This window comes from Euleptes europaea, chromosome 6 (assembly GCF_029931775.1).
Source record: "Euleptes europaea isolate rEulEur1 chromosome 6, rEulEur1.hap1, whole genome shotgun sequence".
In the NCBI taxonomy this organism is placed as follows: domain Eukaryota; kingdom Metazoa; phylum Chordata; class Lepidosauria; order Squamata; family Sphaerodactylidae; genus Euleptes; species Euleptes europaea.
In genome coordinates, this window is record NC_079317.1 from 36,099,837 (window position 1) to 36,119,852 (window position 20,016).

Sequence of the window (20,016 nt, forward strand, 5' to 3'; positions counted from 1 at the left end):
CAGAAAACAGGATGAGTGGAACTGTACACAGATGTTCATAGGCATGAGAACCAAGGACTTGACGTGTGGCCAGAACCTGGCCTGACTCATGTCAAGAGCCTTTGCTCCAGCAAAAAAAGGCAAAGGCCTGACAGGTAAGAAGTTAAGATGAACTTCAAAACCAGGGCTTTTTAAAACTATAGTTATAGCATGAAGAAAAGTTGATTTGTCTGAAATGTGGTGTTGGAAGAGAGTTTTATGGATACCATGGACTACCAAACAAACAAACAAACAAACAAACAAACAAACATATGGGTTCTAGATCAAATGAAGCCTGAACTCTGCCCAGAAGCTAAAATGACTAAACTGAGGCTATTTTACTTTGGTCACATTATGAGAAGACGATAGTCACTGCAGAAGACAATAATGCAAGGAAACTTTGAAGGCAGCAGGAAAAGAAGAAGACCTAACATGAGATGGATTGACTCAATCAAGGAAGTCCTCGCCCTCAGTTTGTAAGACCTGAGCAAGGTGGTTAAGGATGGGGAGTTTTGGAGGCCATTAATTCATAGGGTCGCCATAAGTCAGAAGTGACTTGAAGGCACTTAACACACAGTGTGTGAAATCAGGATTCGGCTCATGGAGAATCATTCAAATCCTGGTTTGCCTCAACAAATAATTGCTTTCATTTCCTTTTCTTCTTTGACTATGAGGGTGTTGCCAGAAAACAATCCAGAATAAATCCAGGATAGCTGCATTCAGACATTATGTGAAATCATAGGTAAGACTACCTGTGATTAGTAAACCAACTTCAGATCCTGGTTTGACACCCTAATTACCCAAAGTTAGGGGAGCGGTCTGCATTTAGACAATCCCATGATGAGCCCCATGGCGCAGAGTGGTAAGCTGCAGTACTGCAGTCCAAGCTCTGCTCACGACCTGAGTTCGATCCCAACGGAAGTCGGTTTCAGGTAGCCGGCTCAAGGTTGACTCAGCCTTCCATCCTTCCAAGGTCAGTAAAATGAGTACCCAGCTTGCTGGGGGTAAAGGGAAGATGACTGGGGAAGGCACTGGCAAACCATCCTGTAAACAAAGTCTGCCTAGAAAACGTCGGGATGTGACATCACCCCATGGGTCAGGAATGACCTGGTGCTTGCACAGGGGACCTTTACCTTACCTTTTTATGAGTTAAACACAGTGTAAAACATGGTTCAATTAATTGAACAGTGAATTGAACCATGGCTTCACAACATGTTAATTGGGCAGGTGAAGTAACAAACCATCATGGCAGGCAATACATGGGAAACAGGGATGTGCTGACCAATATTAACTGACAAAATAAAATAAAAACTTTTTGTTTATTATAAAACATTCTGTTACTAAAAATAACAACAATTGGCACTCCTTGGAAATCTCCAGAGATGTCTACTGTAACTTTTGGTGCCTGCACTGTCTGCTTTTCACAGTTGCACAAAGCAGCAGCCACGGGAGAGGGAGGGAAGACAATGAAAGCAAGGAGACAGTGACAGTGAAGAAAAGTGAGGGATATTCAGCACAATATCAGTAGGCATTTTACCCCACCAGAAGAATTAGCAAATTTCTCCATCTAAGTGGACTGTGGTTATAGGTCTGTCTATGCACAACATAATATTACAGTAATTTAGAAATGTGTTTTGGGTGCTATATAAGTTAGGATTGTGGCGCCATTTTTCCCCACCCATATGAGTACATTTTTCTCACTGAGACAATGCATTTACATTTTCCTGTTCTGTAGTTTGGTTTGATACTAGCGACTGCTTGTTGCTATAGATAACTGTGTTGTATGAAATACAGTGTGATTTGCTGTATGGTGCGTTGTCTAGCTATTTATGACATGGATGATTCTGGGTTTTGGGGACCCCAGGACAAAGCATGCTCAAGTCTCCCGCCCCCTCAGTGCTACCACTACTTGCGTATCCCCCTACTTATTTCCCTCCTGTGCCTACCTACCTACCACTTGCTCACTGCTGCTCATGTGCCTGCCCCCACTTACCACAAAATCCATTCCTCGCATCCTCATTTCCATGCTTGGTCCCGACTTTGCTGCTCCCCCCATTCCTGAGGGCAGGGGCAGCAGCAGTGGACCCAGTGAGGAGCAGTGGGTCACAGTAGCTACCCCATTTCAGGGGATACTGACATTGGCATGGATGTTTCTGTCCTTCCATCTTTCATGCTGGAACTCAAGATGACATATGCAGGGTTTCCAGGAGGTCTCTCAGCACGGCCTGACCAGACCCAGAGTATTTTAACTTCAGTAGCATTTTGAGGCTTCTTCTCCCTTTCCTTTAGTGCTAGTTCTCTGAGCCTGATGCTCCATACTATGTTTTCCAGCCTTTCCTTCCCTTTTCCCACTCTGCCCATCTTCCTTGTGTTGTGTAATGCCTCCCTCTATCCACTCTGCAAGCCAGAATGTTAACTGGCCACAAAACATGGGCACATTCTCCTGTCTTCCTGAAAATTGTCTGGAAGGATCCTTTGGAAGCGGGTTGCAATCCCTGGGGATACATTTCCCACTGAAAATTAATAAACTAATAATGAAAACAAATAGGGATAATAACAATCAAAGCATGATGGGGAAGAAGCACAAGATTTGTCTACTGGGAAGTACAAGGAGCAAACAGATGAGAATGCAGAGGCAAGGATCACAGTTAAGGACAGTAAATAGGGGTTTCCTCCTAGCTTCCTTCCTTGACACCTCTCCTGTTCTGGTTTTCTGTCTCACTACTTGCAGCCAGCTGTAGCACCCTGTTTTCTATTCCTAGGCATCCTGTTCTATCTTTCCTTTTACCTGATATTCATCCTTTGCTACTATTCTGTGTATTTTTTTTAAACAACAACACATGCTTTTATTTTTTTAAATTTATTTATTGCTTGCATGTTTCTGCAACCTCTAAAGCATCTTGATCCCTGTTGGAAACAGATTACTAGTCTAGATGGGCTTTGTTGATTCAGCAAGGTAGTCCTTATATTTTATGTAATCCAGAGCTGCAGCTATTGTTACATTTGTAATTATTAAAGCTTAGTTTACTCTTAGGTAAGGGTAAGAAATGGCTTTGATCTAGTGATAATGCCCACGGATAAAAGAGACTTCTGTCAGCAAGGTGGGACTTCACCTCACTCCTGATGCTGCATCCCAAAATACCCCCTGAAAAGCTGCCCCCGCATGATAGCTCCCCCCCTCAGGTACAGCATAAGGGGAGAGCTGGAGGTCAGCAGTGGAAAGGGGGAATAAATGAAAATCGCCCCCCATCCATTCACAGAAATTATCTGCCAGATCCAAGCCAATACACTGTTTTTTTCCACATGTGTTATTTCTATCACTTGTGTGCCCATATTGTATCAGGGTTTTTAATTTTCTGCACATGTTTTGCTTCCTCTTGTGGTCACTTCAGTCTTTCATTGCTGTTTCTTCAGGGGTTTTTACAACCTCTTTTAGGGCTTTTATACTTTCTCAGTTTTCTTGTGTCTAACTTCCTGTTTCTTCAGTGTTTTCCCCCCCAGTTCTGCACATGTTTTGCTCCCTCTGATGGTTAATTCGACATCATACAGCTTTAAATGAAGCATTTCTCTTTGCAGTTTAAATCAGCAGCTTTTTGCGCTTGATAAAAATTGGTATTATATTGAATTGACCACTAGAGGGAGAAAACTGCACACAAAACTGAAACCTCCCCCCCCCCCAAAAAAACAAGAAGTTAGATGTGAGGAAACTGAAAATGCATAAAAGCCCATAAAGAGCTTGTAAAAAACTAGAAGAAACAGCTCGGAAAGATAGAAGTGGCCACTAGAGGGAGCAAAACATACGTGGAAAAGACCCCCCATGCAGTACAGGCACACAACAGATGAAATAACATGTGCAGAAAAATTCTTTGTGAAAAGGAATCAAGTAGGACAGATTTGCACCAGCAATTAGTAGTTGTTGCAGAAAAGATAGAAACTGGAGTAGGAACAGTGCACCTTAGAGATGCTGACATCTACAATGAGATGTTCAGAGGTTGAATGCCAGATTACAAGCCCCTGCATAGAGCTCAAGATATCTGTCATATCCACATATATGACAGACACCTTGAGCTCTGTGCAGGTAACAACCTTTTCAGCTGGGGGATGGGGGAGGTAGGGTTGCCATATCCAGGCTGGAAAACTTGTGGAGATTTGAGGATGGAGCCTGGGCAGGACAGTGGGGTACAATGCCATAGAGTTCACCCTCCAAGGCATCAATTTTCTTCAGGAAAACTGATATCTGTAATCTGGGGATGAGCTGTAATTCTGGCGGATCCCCAGATCCCAAGTGTAGACTTGTATCCCTAGCAGCCACCCTATGAAAGCCAGTGTGGTATATTGGTTAGAGCTACAGAGTAGGCTCTGGGAGACCCAAGTTTGAATCCCTATCTCCCTGTGGAAGTTTACTGGGTAGTTTTGGACCAGTCATGTACTTTTAGCCTAACATACCCCACGGGATTTTTGTGTGGATAAAAAGGAGGAGAGGTGAATAATGTAACCTGTTTTGATCCCCACTATGGAGAAAGGTGGGGTATAAATGAATAAATAATATAACTGAAGAGGAGAGGTAGATAAAAGGTAGGTTGGTGAGTGGCTGAGAAGGCGAGAATGAAGCAATGAAAGGGGAGAGGATATGGGGGTTGACAGGAGGAGGGAAAGAGGAAATAGTTTGGGGAGGGGGATACAGGGGAAAATGAGGTGCCCCCAACAAGTGCTTGAGGGTTCCTCAAGTGGGCCTGGTTCCAGGTGAGCCTGGTCCTGTTTTCCTAGGTAGAGGTTACTGGGGAAGGAAACCTGAAGACAAAGGGGCAGGTAAATGTAGGTTGGCTGTTGGTTGGAAGAGAAGGAAGCAGGAAAGGGGAAGAGGCTATGGGGTCTTTCAGGAAAGGGAAAGAGGAGACAGTGGGGGAGGGGAAATGAGATGCTTCCTGCAAATCCTTGTGGGTTCCCACTTGTATTGATCCTATTCCCTTGGGCTATATGAAACCCTGCCTCAGCACTGCCAGCTGCCTCTTCTTTACACATTACAGAGAATACAGGTTGGGTTTGGAGCATCCGTCCTGTTTCCTGTATACAACAGTGAGATGTGTTCTGTACCCTAACATGGATGTGTTTCCCCAAATACCATTCCCTGGGTGATTTCAGGTGAAGAAAAATGGGAAGGCTGAAATTCTGTCTCTTAACGTGTGCCACATTCACAATCTGAATTGGATGCTACATACTCAGGAATTGGCTGAGAACCTGAAAACCACATCTCACATCCTGGCATAGGCTGGGGACCTTAGACCCAACCTATGTCCTCTATAATGTGTAGAGGGGCAGATTCACTGTAAGATTCACTGACTCAGTCCATCCAAAGCACTTGCAGTAATTCGCCCCAGACTAATAACTATGTTTAATATTCCTCACATGATCAGTAATTAGAATCTAAGTCATAGCAAAACAAGCCAGGAAATTCATTAGCGTATGTATGGGAAAAGGCAGAAGTAAAAACAAACAGAATTTGTTAAAAATACAAAAATAGCAATGTAGTTCGTAACTTGAAAGCTTAAGCCTTAACACCTGCAGAGTCACATCTGTTTGACTAGCACTTAGAGCCATGGATGGGCATTCATATGTACATCTACCTGTTTTCTCGTGAGAAATAAATAGTTCAAATTTGAACACCAGAGAGATTTCAGGGGTGCAGGTTTCGATGAGTGACGGCGTGCCTGCTGTGAAGAAGGCATGCTATGGTTCTAACGAATTTACCATTTTCTGGCTATGGAAATGAAAACAAAGAAAAGTATTCTTTTTCGGTATTCCAGTTGCTTGTTTGTGTGTTTCATACCCTAACAAAGGCCCAGTGGTATATCACATGTTTTTGCCATGGGTTCAGTCCATGGCATCTCCAGTTAAAGGTTCCCAGACAGCAGTGCAGGGAAAGGTCTCTGCTTCTTCCTAGAGACACTTTTAGGCTGGTGAACTCCGTCATCACCTGTGGCAGGAGTCTATTCATGCCTGCAACGGCTCCATCTTAGCTAAACAACTAAAGCCGTACAGCAGCAATCATAGCACATGGTGTAAATCCAGGAAAGTGACCCACAGATTTGTTCAGTGAGACGTGTGTGCATGAGAGAGAGAGCCTGAAAATGAACCTCTTGCACAGGCTCTGGATGGGACGCCCTGGTTGCTCATGGGTTAATATTTCTCTCTTGTAATTTGTTTCCCTTTGCCAAAGTGGGTGTTGCTGGAATGTCTCTTGTAAGGAGGGGGGCTGAGCCGTGTCCTCTGGAGAGGGGCGATGTCAGCATCAAAAAGGCACAAAAGGGGGAGGTTTCCAAAAATAAAACCTTCCACCCCCTCCAGACCCAGCCAGTGCCAGAGGCAGGCAAGAAGGTGCTTGGAGCTGCACAGAACACGAACTCTGACAGCCAAGGGAAAGGGGACGGGGAGAGGCGAGGCTGGGAGTTCTCATTCTTTCAAAGGTAGGAGAGCTGCTGCCGCCGCCGCAGCTTTGGGGAACCTGCCTGGCCAGCCGGACTTTTGCTGTGCTATTGCCCCGCTGAGCTCTCCTTCCCTGCCAGGCAGCAGGTACTGATCAAGCCTCCTGTATGTCTACCTAAGGATGAGAATGGCTTTGAAACGTGCTGGAGGAATTTAGCACAGCTGCCTCTCCCCGCACCCCAACTCCAGTTGTACTCTTAGTTTTATGAAACTATCAGTCCTACACTCAGTGCTTTTCCTCTTGGACAGAAACCATGAGGGGCTCCCAGAGGAGTCTTCTCCCATTAACTGTAGCTCTTTTTTGGTGTGTTGGTGATTGCCAGAGAGACTTTGTCGGACAGCTGGACCAAAGACCTTCATTCAGAAGTGAACCTGGGAATAAAGAAACAGCTCGCCTGAGATTCCGCAACCAGGGGAATCTGGGATCCACAAACAAAGTGTTCAATTTGCTCCAGGCACACAGCCCTCCTGCAGCCATGGATCATGTTCCTGTGACCCCTCAAACATACCTAGTCCCCAATGCCTGGGTGAGAAGCCTGGCAGGAAGGGAAAACCGAAAGCCATCATCTGTTCCCACAGACCACAGATTCCCTGCATCCACAAATGGCAGGTCCCAAAACAACAACCCTAGGACAAAACCTGATGCTCCAGGCGGAAGAAGCCTGAGTTGGACACCACAGCAGAGACAAAGGATGGACATCTCACACCAGTGGCTCCGAAATAGCGTCAGATCGCGGTCGGTGCCGCAACCAAGAGCGCAAATTTCCCGAGGGAGGATGGTAGGGTAAGTACAGAAACAGTGATCCAGTTGTCCAGTAGGGTGCTTGTGAAGTTTGACAGTTTCTTGTTCCCCACTGAAGCAAAGCTATGACGACAATTTTGCAGCCAACTTCTCATTTTCATAATATGTTCACCACAGCTCTTGTCCCAGAAATTATCCACTTTTCTGCAAAACTCAATTAGCCAAGCAACATACTTCTGAATTTTTTGCAAGCCAGATTTCCTATCAGCATCTAGGTGACTCACTAGTGTTCTGTCCCACATTCAGCCAATAAAGTATGATCTTTCCTCAGCTTAAGTTGATCTATCTCCTACCCCTGTAATTCTCAGTGACTATAGCAGACTAGAAACTTTACTCTCAACAGCCAGCTTCATGTTTGCTGTCTGTGCGCAAGAGTGGCACAGAGCACATTTAACAGGGTGGGTGTGATGCTGTGGTCTCTGCTGACATTCTTAATGTAGATATTCACAGGGTATTCAAGCACAATTTGTGCACATCAAAGGATCCCTTTGCTGTGTGGTTTGCTATATATGTCTTGGCACACGCACAGTCTCAAGGGTATTACACTGCATTGCACTTTTTTTGATACATTCTTACATCAAGGCATTTATTACATTTTTTGAGCAGAGGGTGGTAGGTCTCTGGCTCTTTCTCATAGTGGGATTCTCATATGCTCCATTTCCAGTCTCTCGTAGATTCATTGAAGGGTGCTTCTTATGACTTACCTGTCAAAACTATTTTCAGCTTGAGCTGCAGAACACACCATGCCTTTAGCTGCCCCCTTTGGGGGTGGGAATGGGCTTTCTGATTATATTTTTGCCACCACAGTAGAAGCAGCAGTGTTTTTAGGGATGAATGGTAAGCTTAAGAAAAGCACTGGTGAGCAATAGCCATGTGGGCAGGCTGGGTTCAGATCTTCTCAGCATGGTTGTTCTAGATGCTCACAATCATGTGGGGGTAATTTTTCACAAGAGCGAGACCAAATTAATTAACTTTCATGTTGGTGCCTAATTGACAGTCGCCACCATCCAATCCTCCTCTGTATACCCAATCGTATAGGGTTTCTGGGGGATTCAAAACAGCCATTAGTAAAGCTGGCATAGGTTTAAGTACATCTTTCTTCTTGAACTCCAGTGGGTTTCCATTATGCTATTCATCCCTCTTTTTGTAATATAGAATAATTTATTTTGTAATGGTCGAAGGGCCAAATCATACACTGTATTGTTGCCGTGTTCATGTTACCACAGTGCTCCCTTCTGTGCTGCAAAGTGTCTGAGGTGACATGAGGGAGGGACAGAAAGGGTGCTTAACTCTTCTCCTGCTGGTTACTTTCCACTTAAAATTCCACCCGACTGCTTTTTAGCCCCAATGGAATCCCATATTTATGTTTAATATGTAAATATGGTTTTGGAATCCTGATACTGCTAAATGTGGAGGGGGGGAGGCGAGGAGAGTAAGGGAGAGAGTGGCAGTTGAAGGGGGGCTTCCCGCTCCCGCCACTTCTCAGTTGCAGTTGCCTCCACCTGCAGATGGTTTGCCACACAGAAGAGGCCATTTGGCTAAGGTGTCATGTAACTGTGCTGTATTTTATAGTCTGGCCCTAGGGCTTCTGGATTGGCAAGAGTTTTAGAACAGACCAGGTGCACAGAAAGGACTGTTTAAACAGAACTAAGGTTTATTTAGGAAAACAAGAACATAAATTCAGGCATATAGGGGGGAAAAACATTAAAAAGCAGTAATGTATGCTCTGTCGATGTGGAATCCTAAACAGAGTCACACCCTTCTATCTCCATTGAAGTCAACAGGCTTAGAATGGTGTAAATCTGCTTAGGACTGCTCTGTACATCTAGTTAATGATCTAATTTAATACGACGTGTTAAATGTCATAATCGGAGTCAGTCAGAGAGTCCGTACAATTATCTAGTCCTAGAGAGCAAAAGCAATGTTCTTATTCTGGCAGGCACACTGTCACCTGCAGTGTGTGTGTGTATCTGTATCCATGGAAACATGCCCAGTCAGTGACAACTCCTGTCATCATCATTTATTTATTATGGTCAAAGACCAGCTTACACAAAAAGAAATATCATAAATAATTAAAAATGTCTAGTATTTGATCAAGTAAAACAAAATTTAGTTACAACAACTCTTGGTAAAATGGTCTGTTTAATATAAAAGACATTATGACAGCTTCTTCCGCCTTATTACACATGCCCTGGCACAGAATCTTACAACCTGATAGGTAATATCTTTAACAGAATCATCTAATAACAAAGTAGTGTGGCTAACTCTATCTCTATCTCTATCTGGGAAGCTAGACAAAATTGGATCGATGAACATTTTATGTATGTCTTGATAAAATGGGCAATGTAAAAGAACATGTTCAACTGTTTCCACCATTCCAGATTGACATGGACAGAGGCAGAGTTCATAAGGGAGACGGGCATATCTCCCTTCAAGAAGAGCAGATGGGAGGGCATTAAAGCGGGCCAAAGTAAATGCTCTCCGATATTTAGGGTAATCTAAGGCATAGAGATAATTTGCGGGAGCCAAAAAATTAATACGGTTTTCCACTACTGGAACCAAAGGAGCCCTTGATCTGTCAGCTTGAAGGGCAGTATCCCAAAGCCTCTGTTTAGCTATAGTTTTTGCTCCTTGATAGCCAAGATTTAGTAGAGTTGTGCTTGATAAACCTAAATGTTGCAATTTATCCTCAATTGATTTAATTCATCTTGAGGAAAAATTATCTGCAAAGATTAGGGGAGTTAAACCAGATGGGAACAACTTTAGCTTTAACCAATAAGAAATTGCATGGTACCAAGCACGTGTTTCTAATGTCACCATCCCGGCTTCCAGTCTGATCAGTGCATTTGAAATACATTGTGGGACTCCGAATAGGGATCTGAGGAACTTAGACTGGACTACTTCTAATTTGTAGTATCTGTTATAGAGGCATATCTGCGACCCAAACATGAGTTGAGGAATCACCTTTCCCTGGAAAACTTTCATAGCAGAAGGTATGTGGGAACCCCCTTTTGTGAGAAAGAATCTCAGAGTTGCCATAGCAGTCCTCTGAGATGACTCAGACACTTGGGACAGCTGAGCTGACCATGAGCCAGAGGCTTGAAATACTATGCCTAGGTATCTGAACACCTTGACTTGGTCAATCTCATGACCATCTATCTGCCACTTATGTTTTGTGGTGTTATGAGAGAAGACCATAATTTTGGTCTTAGTGAAGTTAATTAATAAGTGCTCCTCTTTACAATAGTTCACAAGAGCTCTAAGGGCTCTTCTAAGCCCTATCTCTGTATGAGCTAAGATTACCGTGTCATCTGCATACAAAAGTGTGGAGATTGGTCTGTTTACCATGTTGGGTGGATGGAAATTAGAGTTGGATAAACATCGTACCATAGAGTTTATATAAAAATTAAAGAGCAGAGGAGCTAAAATGCATCCTTGTTTCACACCTCTTTTGACTGGGATCTTATGTGATAAATGACCTTGGGGGTTACATCTCACTGCCAAATAATTGTTTTCATGGGACAACTCCTGTCAATGAAAACTACTTCCTTATTAATAGGTAAAGTTCCTTGATGTAGAGTGACATCAGAGTCTCACGGAGGAAAAGCATGCATTTCAGAATTTTCTAGAGATAGAATTCACAACAGGCAATTTACGAAAAGTTAATTGTGTTCTAAATCTGAGGATACATCAAGGAAAGGGAAATTTCAAGATCAGTAGGTTAGTATGTGTTGTTCTTATTATGGATTCCTATGTCTATAGGGGAAGCTTAGGTGGGCGTGGAACTGGTTAGGATAAGTATGAACTACTTCAATGTACATTCCAGAAAAGGACAGTCTGGCAGACAGTCTTTAAACCCACAGTCCACCCAAGATGCTATAATGCAGTATGTAATGCAAGTATGTTTGAATATTTACGACAGGTTTTTGGAAGCTTGAACTGTCATGCACTTTTGAGCGGTATGGAAGAAACAGAGGAAGAGAAAGGTGGGAATGGCAAATCAATTCTAAGAGATTCTGTCAAAGGCCTCTTTTTAGGGAATTTTTGCTCATCACACAAAGGGACCAACAAGGGAATTCTGTGGAATAGTTTGCAATTTAGCAGATGCCATCCGCTAATCATGTGAAAGAATGCAATCAATTGAATTTGGGCAATTGCCCTTTACTTATTCAGCGCGATAACTAATACTAACTTTCAAAAAGGTGTATCCAGACATGTGACAGAATCACCCCAGAGAGGCTGATACGTCTCGTTGGGTGGTTTCTATAAACTGCTTTGTGAACAGGGAAAGACTTGTTAGGTTGCCACATTAGTCACAGATATATGGTAGAAATAGATAGAAGTGGGTATGAGTGGGGATGCAAACGTGTTAATATATGTTGGAAGAGAAGCACATTTACAGTGTGGTCCTAAGCATGTATACTCAGGAGTAAACCCCAATTTGAATGGGACTTAATCCCTAGTATATAGGTTTAGGATTGCAAACATTGTGAAGTAGCAACTAAATAAATTTATTTTATTTATTTAGATATTTATACCCTGCTTTTCTTCCCAATGGGGAACCCAAAGCCTTACAATATCCCTGTGAGGTAGGTCAGGCTGAGAGCGAGAAGCTCCAGGGAGTTTGAGATGGGTTTTAAACCAAGTTCACCCCAGGTGTATGTACAGTTACCTCTTCACACTGAATGCCACTGGCTCTTATATACAGACTACAGACTGGGCCAGCTTTGTGGGGCAATAAATATGGTGGTATGTTATGTATACGCACAAGGTGAGCTCTCTGCAGGAATGCTGCATTGTTCTTTTTACTTCTTGCATTTTCCCCACTCATTCTTTTGACAGGATCTCTATTAAAAACAGAACCATTTGCTACCAGCTAGTCAGATAGAGTGACAAGTCTATTATGTTTGCCGCTGTCAGTACTGGCTTGTTTCCTTGTATGCTTGCACCTGTCTGTCACATCCACCTGCTGCTTCATGATGTAAAGGCTTTTCAGACTAACCAGTCTAAGCTTATGTACAATGCCTGGGGCAAGAAATCTTTATGGCTTAAATTCTAACTATATTATAGCAATTTTTTTTAAAGAATCACACAGTCAGGGAATGGTACTATTTCAAAACCTGAACCTTTGACTGAATCAACCCTTTGTTCCCCATACGAAATGGATCTAAACAAAGTACACTCCCCCTTACACCATTATTCCTACATGCAATAAAGTGTCTATAGACCTATTGCTTACCTAATTGTGTTTATCTTACAGCCCTAATGGAGTATGTGGTTTCTCAAAATATAGCATTCCATTCACCAGCGTGGTGTAGTGGCTAAGAGGGGCAGATGCTAATCTGGAGAACCGGGTTCAATTCCCCACTCCTACACATGAAGCCTGCTGGGTGACCTTGGGCCTGTCACAGTTCTCTCAGAACTCTCTCAGCCCACATGGAGGCAGGCAATAGCAAACCACCTCTGAACCTCTCTTGCCTTGAAACACTATGGGGTTACCATAAGTCAGTTGTGGCTGGACACCCACCCACCCCTGTAATACTTTTATGCAATACTCTTAAGGCCGTATAACTGCAATAAACTATCTTCTTTTTGTCTTGTGATTGTGTCGGGGAATTCTTTCCTCTCCACATTATTTTCTTCTTCTGAAACGGATGGACTGGGATGCAGTGGTGACCTCATGATTGTAAAGGAGCCAACAAGCCATTATTGCTACTGTCCTCTTATTAACCCCCCCATGGTGTAATGCAAGAATGTCGAACCTCTTGTGTTACTTTGTGGAATCCAATGTAAATAAAAATGACTATCTTTCTAGAAGCCTAGCCAGTGGCTATGCGTGGGAATGTCTCCCAAACACTAGTGCTATTTTAAATTCTGCTCCTAGGGAGCGCTGTGATTCTAAGCAGAGTTGGCTCTCTGCTGCTTTTATGAGAGTCCAGTGATTCCACCTTACAGGCTGGCCTTATGCTGGGCTGACAAGCTACCACGTTAACTCGTTATCAGCATTTTGTTAGGTGCTGATATGCCACAGGCGCCTGTGACAGCGTTTCCTGCGTAAGTGGCACTAGGTTTGTGTCTAACGCTGTATTTCCTCCTTGCAATAAGGCAAGGAAGAGGTCCAAATGTGATACTATTCTTTTTTGATTTCCCTAACCAGGGACTTTGGTAAAGTTGGAATTAGGCACTACCAAGAATAGTGTCTTCTATAATCAGTCTTAATTTGGGAGCAGTGGCTGTACGATAATTGAGAAGCACCTCTGCAGGTATTTATATTCTGGGATCACTAAATTTCCTTAGTTAAATCAGCTATGAATAAGGCCTTTGCCAGTACGCGGGTGAAACAGCAGGTCAGTTTTTCTTTTCTTTAGGTTATCACTATTTATCAATTTCTCCAATATTCCATGCCCCCACTTCACATGGAATCTCAGAGTGCAGGGTGGGAACACCATTTCTCACCAGCCTATAAAGCCCCTACTTTATACATTAAAAACAATCTTTAGGATCCTCCATGTATATGTACTCCATAAACTACTTTCAGAGAGAGCTCTCGTTTTTCCTTATTATACTGTTGTTGTGGTCTTGGCGTCTGATTACTGTGACTCAGTCTGCCTGATATGACAAAAGGAAGGGTATTGTAGTTTAATGATGGTAGACATCCCCTTAAAAGGCCTTGAGTGTTGGGAAATGGGTTTGTTGCCCATCAGGGCTTGGAAGAGGCGAGCCTCCTGGTAAACTGAAGAGGAGGGGGCAGTCAGGTTTGGGTCTGTGAGAAATGAATGTGAAGTTGAGATTCTGGAAAGGACAGAAAGAGAAGCTGAGAGTCACTGCTGCAAATTGGCTGAAGCATCTTGAGGGTGCAGAATCTCCCTCCCTCTCTTTCTGGGGATCTGAAGGTGGGTATCTGCTGCCTTGTACAAGTGCCTCTGTTCCTCCACCTGTGCCTCCACCTGTGTAAATAAATCAATGATTACAAAAACACCAAAAGTCTCCAAGTGATCTCTCCTTCAAATGGAACTAACCCAGGTAAAGCTCTACCCCTGGATCTTCACTGTTTGAAGAAGTGATGCATGCATAACAGTATAATGCCCTTTACTCCTTGCATAATCTTGAGTTCATTTAGGTCTGGGCACATGTGTACATGCCTATTGTGTTTTATAACAGGCACAACAGAAAGGCAGAGTGGTGTAGTGGTTAAGAGCAGTGGTTTGGAGTGGTGGACTCTAATCTGGAGAACTGGGTTTGATTCCCCACTCCTCCACATGAATGGTGGCTGCTAATCTGGTGAACCAGGTTGGTTTCCCCACTCCTAAGCATGGGTTACCTTGGGCTAATCACAGCTCTCTTAGAGCTCTCTCAGCCCCACCTACCTCACAGGGTGTCTGTTGTGGGGAGGGAAAGGGAAGGTGATTGTAAGCCGGTTTGATTCTTCCTTAAAAGGTAGAGAAAGTTGGCATATAAAAACCAACTCTTCTTCTTATAAATGCTAAGGAGTCCTGGAATATAATATATTTAATAGCATCTGGAAAATATGGGCTGCTAGGCTAGTTGTTTCTTTTTACTGGGACAACTAATGTGTTTCTTGTATCTTCAATGGAATAAATAAAGATAGTATCACTATCTGAATGTAATTACACAGTGTAATTACACTATCTGAATGTAATTACACAGAGTTATTAAAACACTAGCAAATTCTGTGCATGGAGGGGGGTGCTCTGTGTTATTAGGGGTTCTGACCTCAGTTATAGGCAGCCTAACATTTGCAGCAGTGCATCTTTAAATGCTGTTCTCTTCTCTTGTCCAATGCAAGGGGTACCTTCATTGCTGAGTCCATCTTGGTGGGATATTGTTGTTTGCTATTTGGTGAGCCAGTGGGGAAACCCCAAGATTGAAAATAGATCACAATGGTGATCAGTCTTCCGGCTCCCTCCATCTTGTACACACTGGAGCTGAACTGATAGATGTTGGACAGATGCTTTCTTCACCTGCTTCAATGAGCTCCGCACTGCCTAGTGGCAGAATTAGGAATTGCTGAGCATAGTTTTCACCTGGTTGCACATGTACTTTGGCCAATCTTTGGTCAAACAGCTTTCCTGGACGTAGTCCTTTAGTCTCAAGAAGGCTGACCCTTGCAGGGAATAGCTTGTTGCTACACCTTAGGAGTCAGTAAAAAAAAAAAAATCTAACCTGTGTGCACACACGAAGCACAGTCAGTACAAGCTGGGCATCAGTTAGCTGTCCAGATGTCTTTTGTTCTAGAGCAGTGGTTCCCAGATTGTGCTCCATGGAGCACTTGGTGCTCCATAAAACATCTCCTAGTGCTCCGTGAAGAGAATGGAAAGAAAAATACTACTGTAATTTGATTTAGTATATAGGTGCTAGGTGAAAATTAATGCTCTGTGATGAATTTATCTCCTGAAAGGTGCTCCATGACTCAAAAAGTTTGGGAATCACGGTTCTAGAGAATATCAGTTCCACAAATTGAGCATTTGATAACCCTCACTTTTTGCTTCCGCTTGAATTCCCATAAAGCATCAAAATTAAAAAAAAATTGCCAGTGGCCCTGAAAGCAATCAGTAGTCTAATCCATGGGGCAAACCAGATGTCATGGTGGCAGACCTATGTGTGAAATCACTGCTGCTGGATCCCTATAAAGTGACAGGATGGGGGACAATTTGAAGCACAGCATGGAAAAGGGGAACAAAACCTCCCCCCCGCTAGTGCTTCCCCGCAAACTAATTTTTAGCCTGCATTACTCCCAGAGAGACTCTCTGATTGGAAGTAACCACCATCAGGAGAGGACAATCTTTTAAACAGCAAATGTAGTTGGCAAAAGGGCAGGCCAGATGAGGACCATGGTGTGCTTTAAATCACCTCTACTACCTCTTGCTTTATATAGGGACCTGTCAGGACCCAACTTGTTTCCTGCCCTTTTTATGTCTATTTGCTCCTACAATGTGAGTTGCATCTTGGCTGGCAAGGAGACGTTAATTACAGATGAGCATGGCATCAAGACAGCCCAGCATGGATTGTGGGAGTCTGCTTTCCTGTTCCATTCGAGGATGCTGGCTTTTCCTTGGAGCACGATGGCTCTCAAAGCCGTAAACACATTGCGGTCCTCAAAGTTGCAGGAATTTATTTTGGATTCTTTAGAAGGCAACAAAAACCACACAGCATTCAAGCCACTCATATGTCAAGTAAATAGTTTAAATGTAACCAGATGCTCAGAAGGTTGCTTATTGAGCAGAGGGAAAGTTACAGTCCCTTTAGTCATCTCTCTAGTCATCGCCAAACCCCCCAATGCATCTGGCTGCCCACTCACATTTTGTTTAATTAGAAGTTGAGCAGTATGCTCCATTCTCAAAATGGCATACCATTCATCAATAGGGGACCTTAAGATGAGTCTTCCCAGTTCTGAAGGTTTTCAGACTCCTTCACATGTTACATTTGTTGGTAGTTCATCTGGAGCAATGTATGGGCTCTAAGTCAGTAGCTCAGACCTTGGCAAATCTTTGGATCTAGGAGCCAGCCCAAAAATTTAGGAGGCAGAGTCCTTTTGCAGCATTCAGGGTTTTGTATTTTAATGACAATATTTTCTCATTTCTATGACAATAGAATCTAACCCTAACCTTTTTGCACTGTCTTGTACTTTTATTAAAGCTATGACAAATTGTTGCCTATAAATAAATATGGAGTAACCTTGGTTGTCATCAACACAACAAAAAAACTAATCTTTAACTCTAGCTTAACTTTCTCATGAATCCATTATTGCTTCAAGAACTTCAGTTTCATAGAAAATTGGAGCTAGTATGGAAAGCAACTGGTTAAGAAATTAGTTCATCTACTGCCATTGATTGTTGCAAAGAGAAGCTTACAGGAATTGCAATGACAGGAATTTCATGTACATTTATTTTTACGTTATACAGCAAAACTTTCTGATGCAAAATGACAAATAAGCTTTGAATTTCCACTGAGAACTGCTGAGAGACGCTACAATAAAATAATTGCTGGAAATATTAAGTGGTACAATGAAATTTCTAGGTACCATGGAAACTTGGTGGCCGTGATCTGTCAAACTCTGCCATAGCTAGCACTTTTACAAGCCACCCCCTAATAGCTTCTAGCAGAGAGACAGCAAACTGCAATAGATGGATAAGAGAAGGTGGCAAGAGAGAGAAGAGCAAGGATGGAACGGGATTTTCTGGCAAAGTATGACACAAAGTTTTGCTGAGGAAGTGGGTTTTGCTAAGGCATTTAGAAGAGAACAACATTTGGTGAATATAGAAGGAGGGACTTGTACTAGTACAACACTGAAAGGTCCAAGATTTCCCACTGTTTTAGGAATTTTATACCTTTAAATAAACTCCTTAAGGAAATAATTCCCAAAATATATCTGGGGACACACTGGTGAGTTATAAGATAACTCTTACTGTGCCATAGACTCCTATGAATTCAAAATAACCCTGTAGACTGTGTGTCTGCATGATTTAGTGCTGTGGTCTTGCCTCTATCTAGTTAGCTTCTGAGGGTGGATATCAGTGCTAGATGGTGAGCTGGTATGGGGGCAGCAGTGAACACCAGCTTAGTGAAAGGGTGGCCCCATGGCCTTACCACTGTTGCATGGCACTGTTGAAGACAGGGAGACAAGGGCCTTTTATGCATGGCCTGTTTCTGCTGTATCTGCTACTCTCTAACTGTACAGTATATGCAGTCAGATTCTGCAAACTATGCATATGGGCTTTCCACCCCAAAGAAATTCCAGAAGTACCTTGTGATCAGTTATGCACCCCCAGTGAAAATGTGGAGTTTCTGAACCATACAGGAGTTCCTCTCCCCAAAAATGCTGCTTTTTTGTATTTTTTGTAGTGTATTTTTTTCAAAGATGTCACCAGCCCCGTGGCTATTTTACAGCCAAAGCAGAGAAAGGTCCAGACAACTCCCCTCCACCCAACCAATTTGCTTCTGGCTATCTCCGCCAGTAGTCTTGCACTTGCAAACAAACAAACAAACAAAAAAAGGCATTCATGCCTATAAGAGGATGTGTATAAGGGAGGGGGAAATCAGCCCAGCTCTGTTTGATCCTGCCGAGGTCTGAAACTGACAATCGCTCGCTGTGAAACTGACAGAATAAGCAGCCTCATAGATCACTTGTGACTACTATTTCAGTGTCCTCTGGATAAGCCTGCACTGGCAAACAAACAAACAAAAAAAACTGTTGGATTGGCTGAGGTCTGAAACTGAACACTTGCTGGGAAACTGACGAAATAAGCAGCCTCATAGAGTTCAGCGTCCTCTCCTGCATTCACAAAAATAGAGATGGCTTTTGAGGGGAGGCATTGGACGAGGAGGAAAGACAAAGGGAAGTGAGAAGTGAGAATGGACGTGGGGAGATAAACCCGAAGCAAGCCTATGCACAGGATGAGTGATTGAATTGGGATCAAGGCACACTTTAAACTTGTGGTAAAACTGCATCCTGAAAACATGGGGGGAGCGTGAAGTGACTTCTGAAGGTCGGAACAATTGTGCATAATTCCCATGAAGCCCTGAGTTAGTCTGGTGGTGATTGCAATGCAAACTGTTATGTGTGTGTGTTAAGTGCCGTCAAGTCGTTTCCGACTCATGACGACCCTGTGCAAACTACCTGTGCATAAATGGCCAAGGTCCATATTGTGGGTCAATGATAACGCCATCTTGTGTGGGGAACTGCAGGCCAGTCAGCAGCTGGGTACTTGCATAGTGCAGCTGACCTTGCCATCTCCTGGCTTGGGTCCCACGGTTAATCTCTGCTGACAGAAGGGGTTTCCATCATCGGAAAGGGACTAGCTAGCCTCCCTGCTGAAGCCCCCCAAAATGGTCCCTGAAATACTGATCCTGGACAAGAGACTGCTACGATTGGCATGAAGAAGAGTCAGAGGTCTGCCGTGGGAGGAAGGAATCGGAGACATTTTCCATGATATCCATCCCCTGTACATGCAACGCTTGCATGCTTTCCCTGCCTGTAAAGGTGTCAGTAGAGTTGCCAACCTCCAAATGGGGCCAGGAAATCTCCTAAAATTACATCTATAGAGAATAGTTCCCCTGGAGAAAATGGCTGCTTTGGAGGGTGGACTCTGTGCATTATACCCTGCTGAGGTCCTTCCCCTCCCCAAGCCTTCCCTTCCCAAGGCACCACCCCCAAATCTCCAGGAATTTCCCAATCTGGAGCTGGCAACACCAAACGTAAGCCCCCTCCTTGCCTCTATGCACTGCTCAGAGGTGGGGTCCATTAACTATCACTTGTGGATAATTCTGACACATTGCTACATTGAAGTTGGTTGGATTAGCCCACACTTCTCAATGCAAAGACGCAGTAGAACTACTTGTCCTCCTAGGAGGTTTTATATTGTGTCCATGCATGAGTTACTGCTCTGGGCTTGCAGGAGGCACACCCAGAACAGTGACTAATGGAGTCACAAGAAGAAACGGGCTTCTTTGTGTGGATGGGGAGCTCTTACTCTTTTTCACAGTGTACAAGTAAACCTTTTGGGGTTTAAGAATGAAACATTCCTTCAATCTTAACCCAGAAAAAGTGTGCCTCTTTTATTAGAAGTTTGTGAAAGGCTGCCTTGAGGCAAGAAAGTTCAAGCTATGAGTTAAAAAAAAATCTTAGGGAAGGTAACCAGGTGTTGGCAATATACTTTTTCATTTAATGTGAACAAGCTGTGTGTGTGTATGAG

General features: G+C 43.4%; 1 protein-coding gene across 1 annotated transcript in view; it reads left to right on the forward strand.

Moving 5' to 3' along the window:
• The first annotated feature begins 6,696 nt into the window (after nt 1-6,696).
• LTBP2 (latent transforming growth factor beta binding protein 2) overlaps nt 6,697-20,016 on the forward strand; it is a 147,780-nt gene continuing 134,460 nt past the window's right edge. Inside the window, exon 1 of the mRNA XM_056850879.1 lies at nt 6,697-7,285. Coding sequence (XP_056706857.1) covers nt 6,756-7,285 — 530 coding nt within the window. The 5' untranslated portion in view covers nt 6,697-6,755. The remainder of the gene's footprint in view (nt 7,286-20,016) is intronic.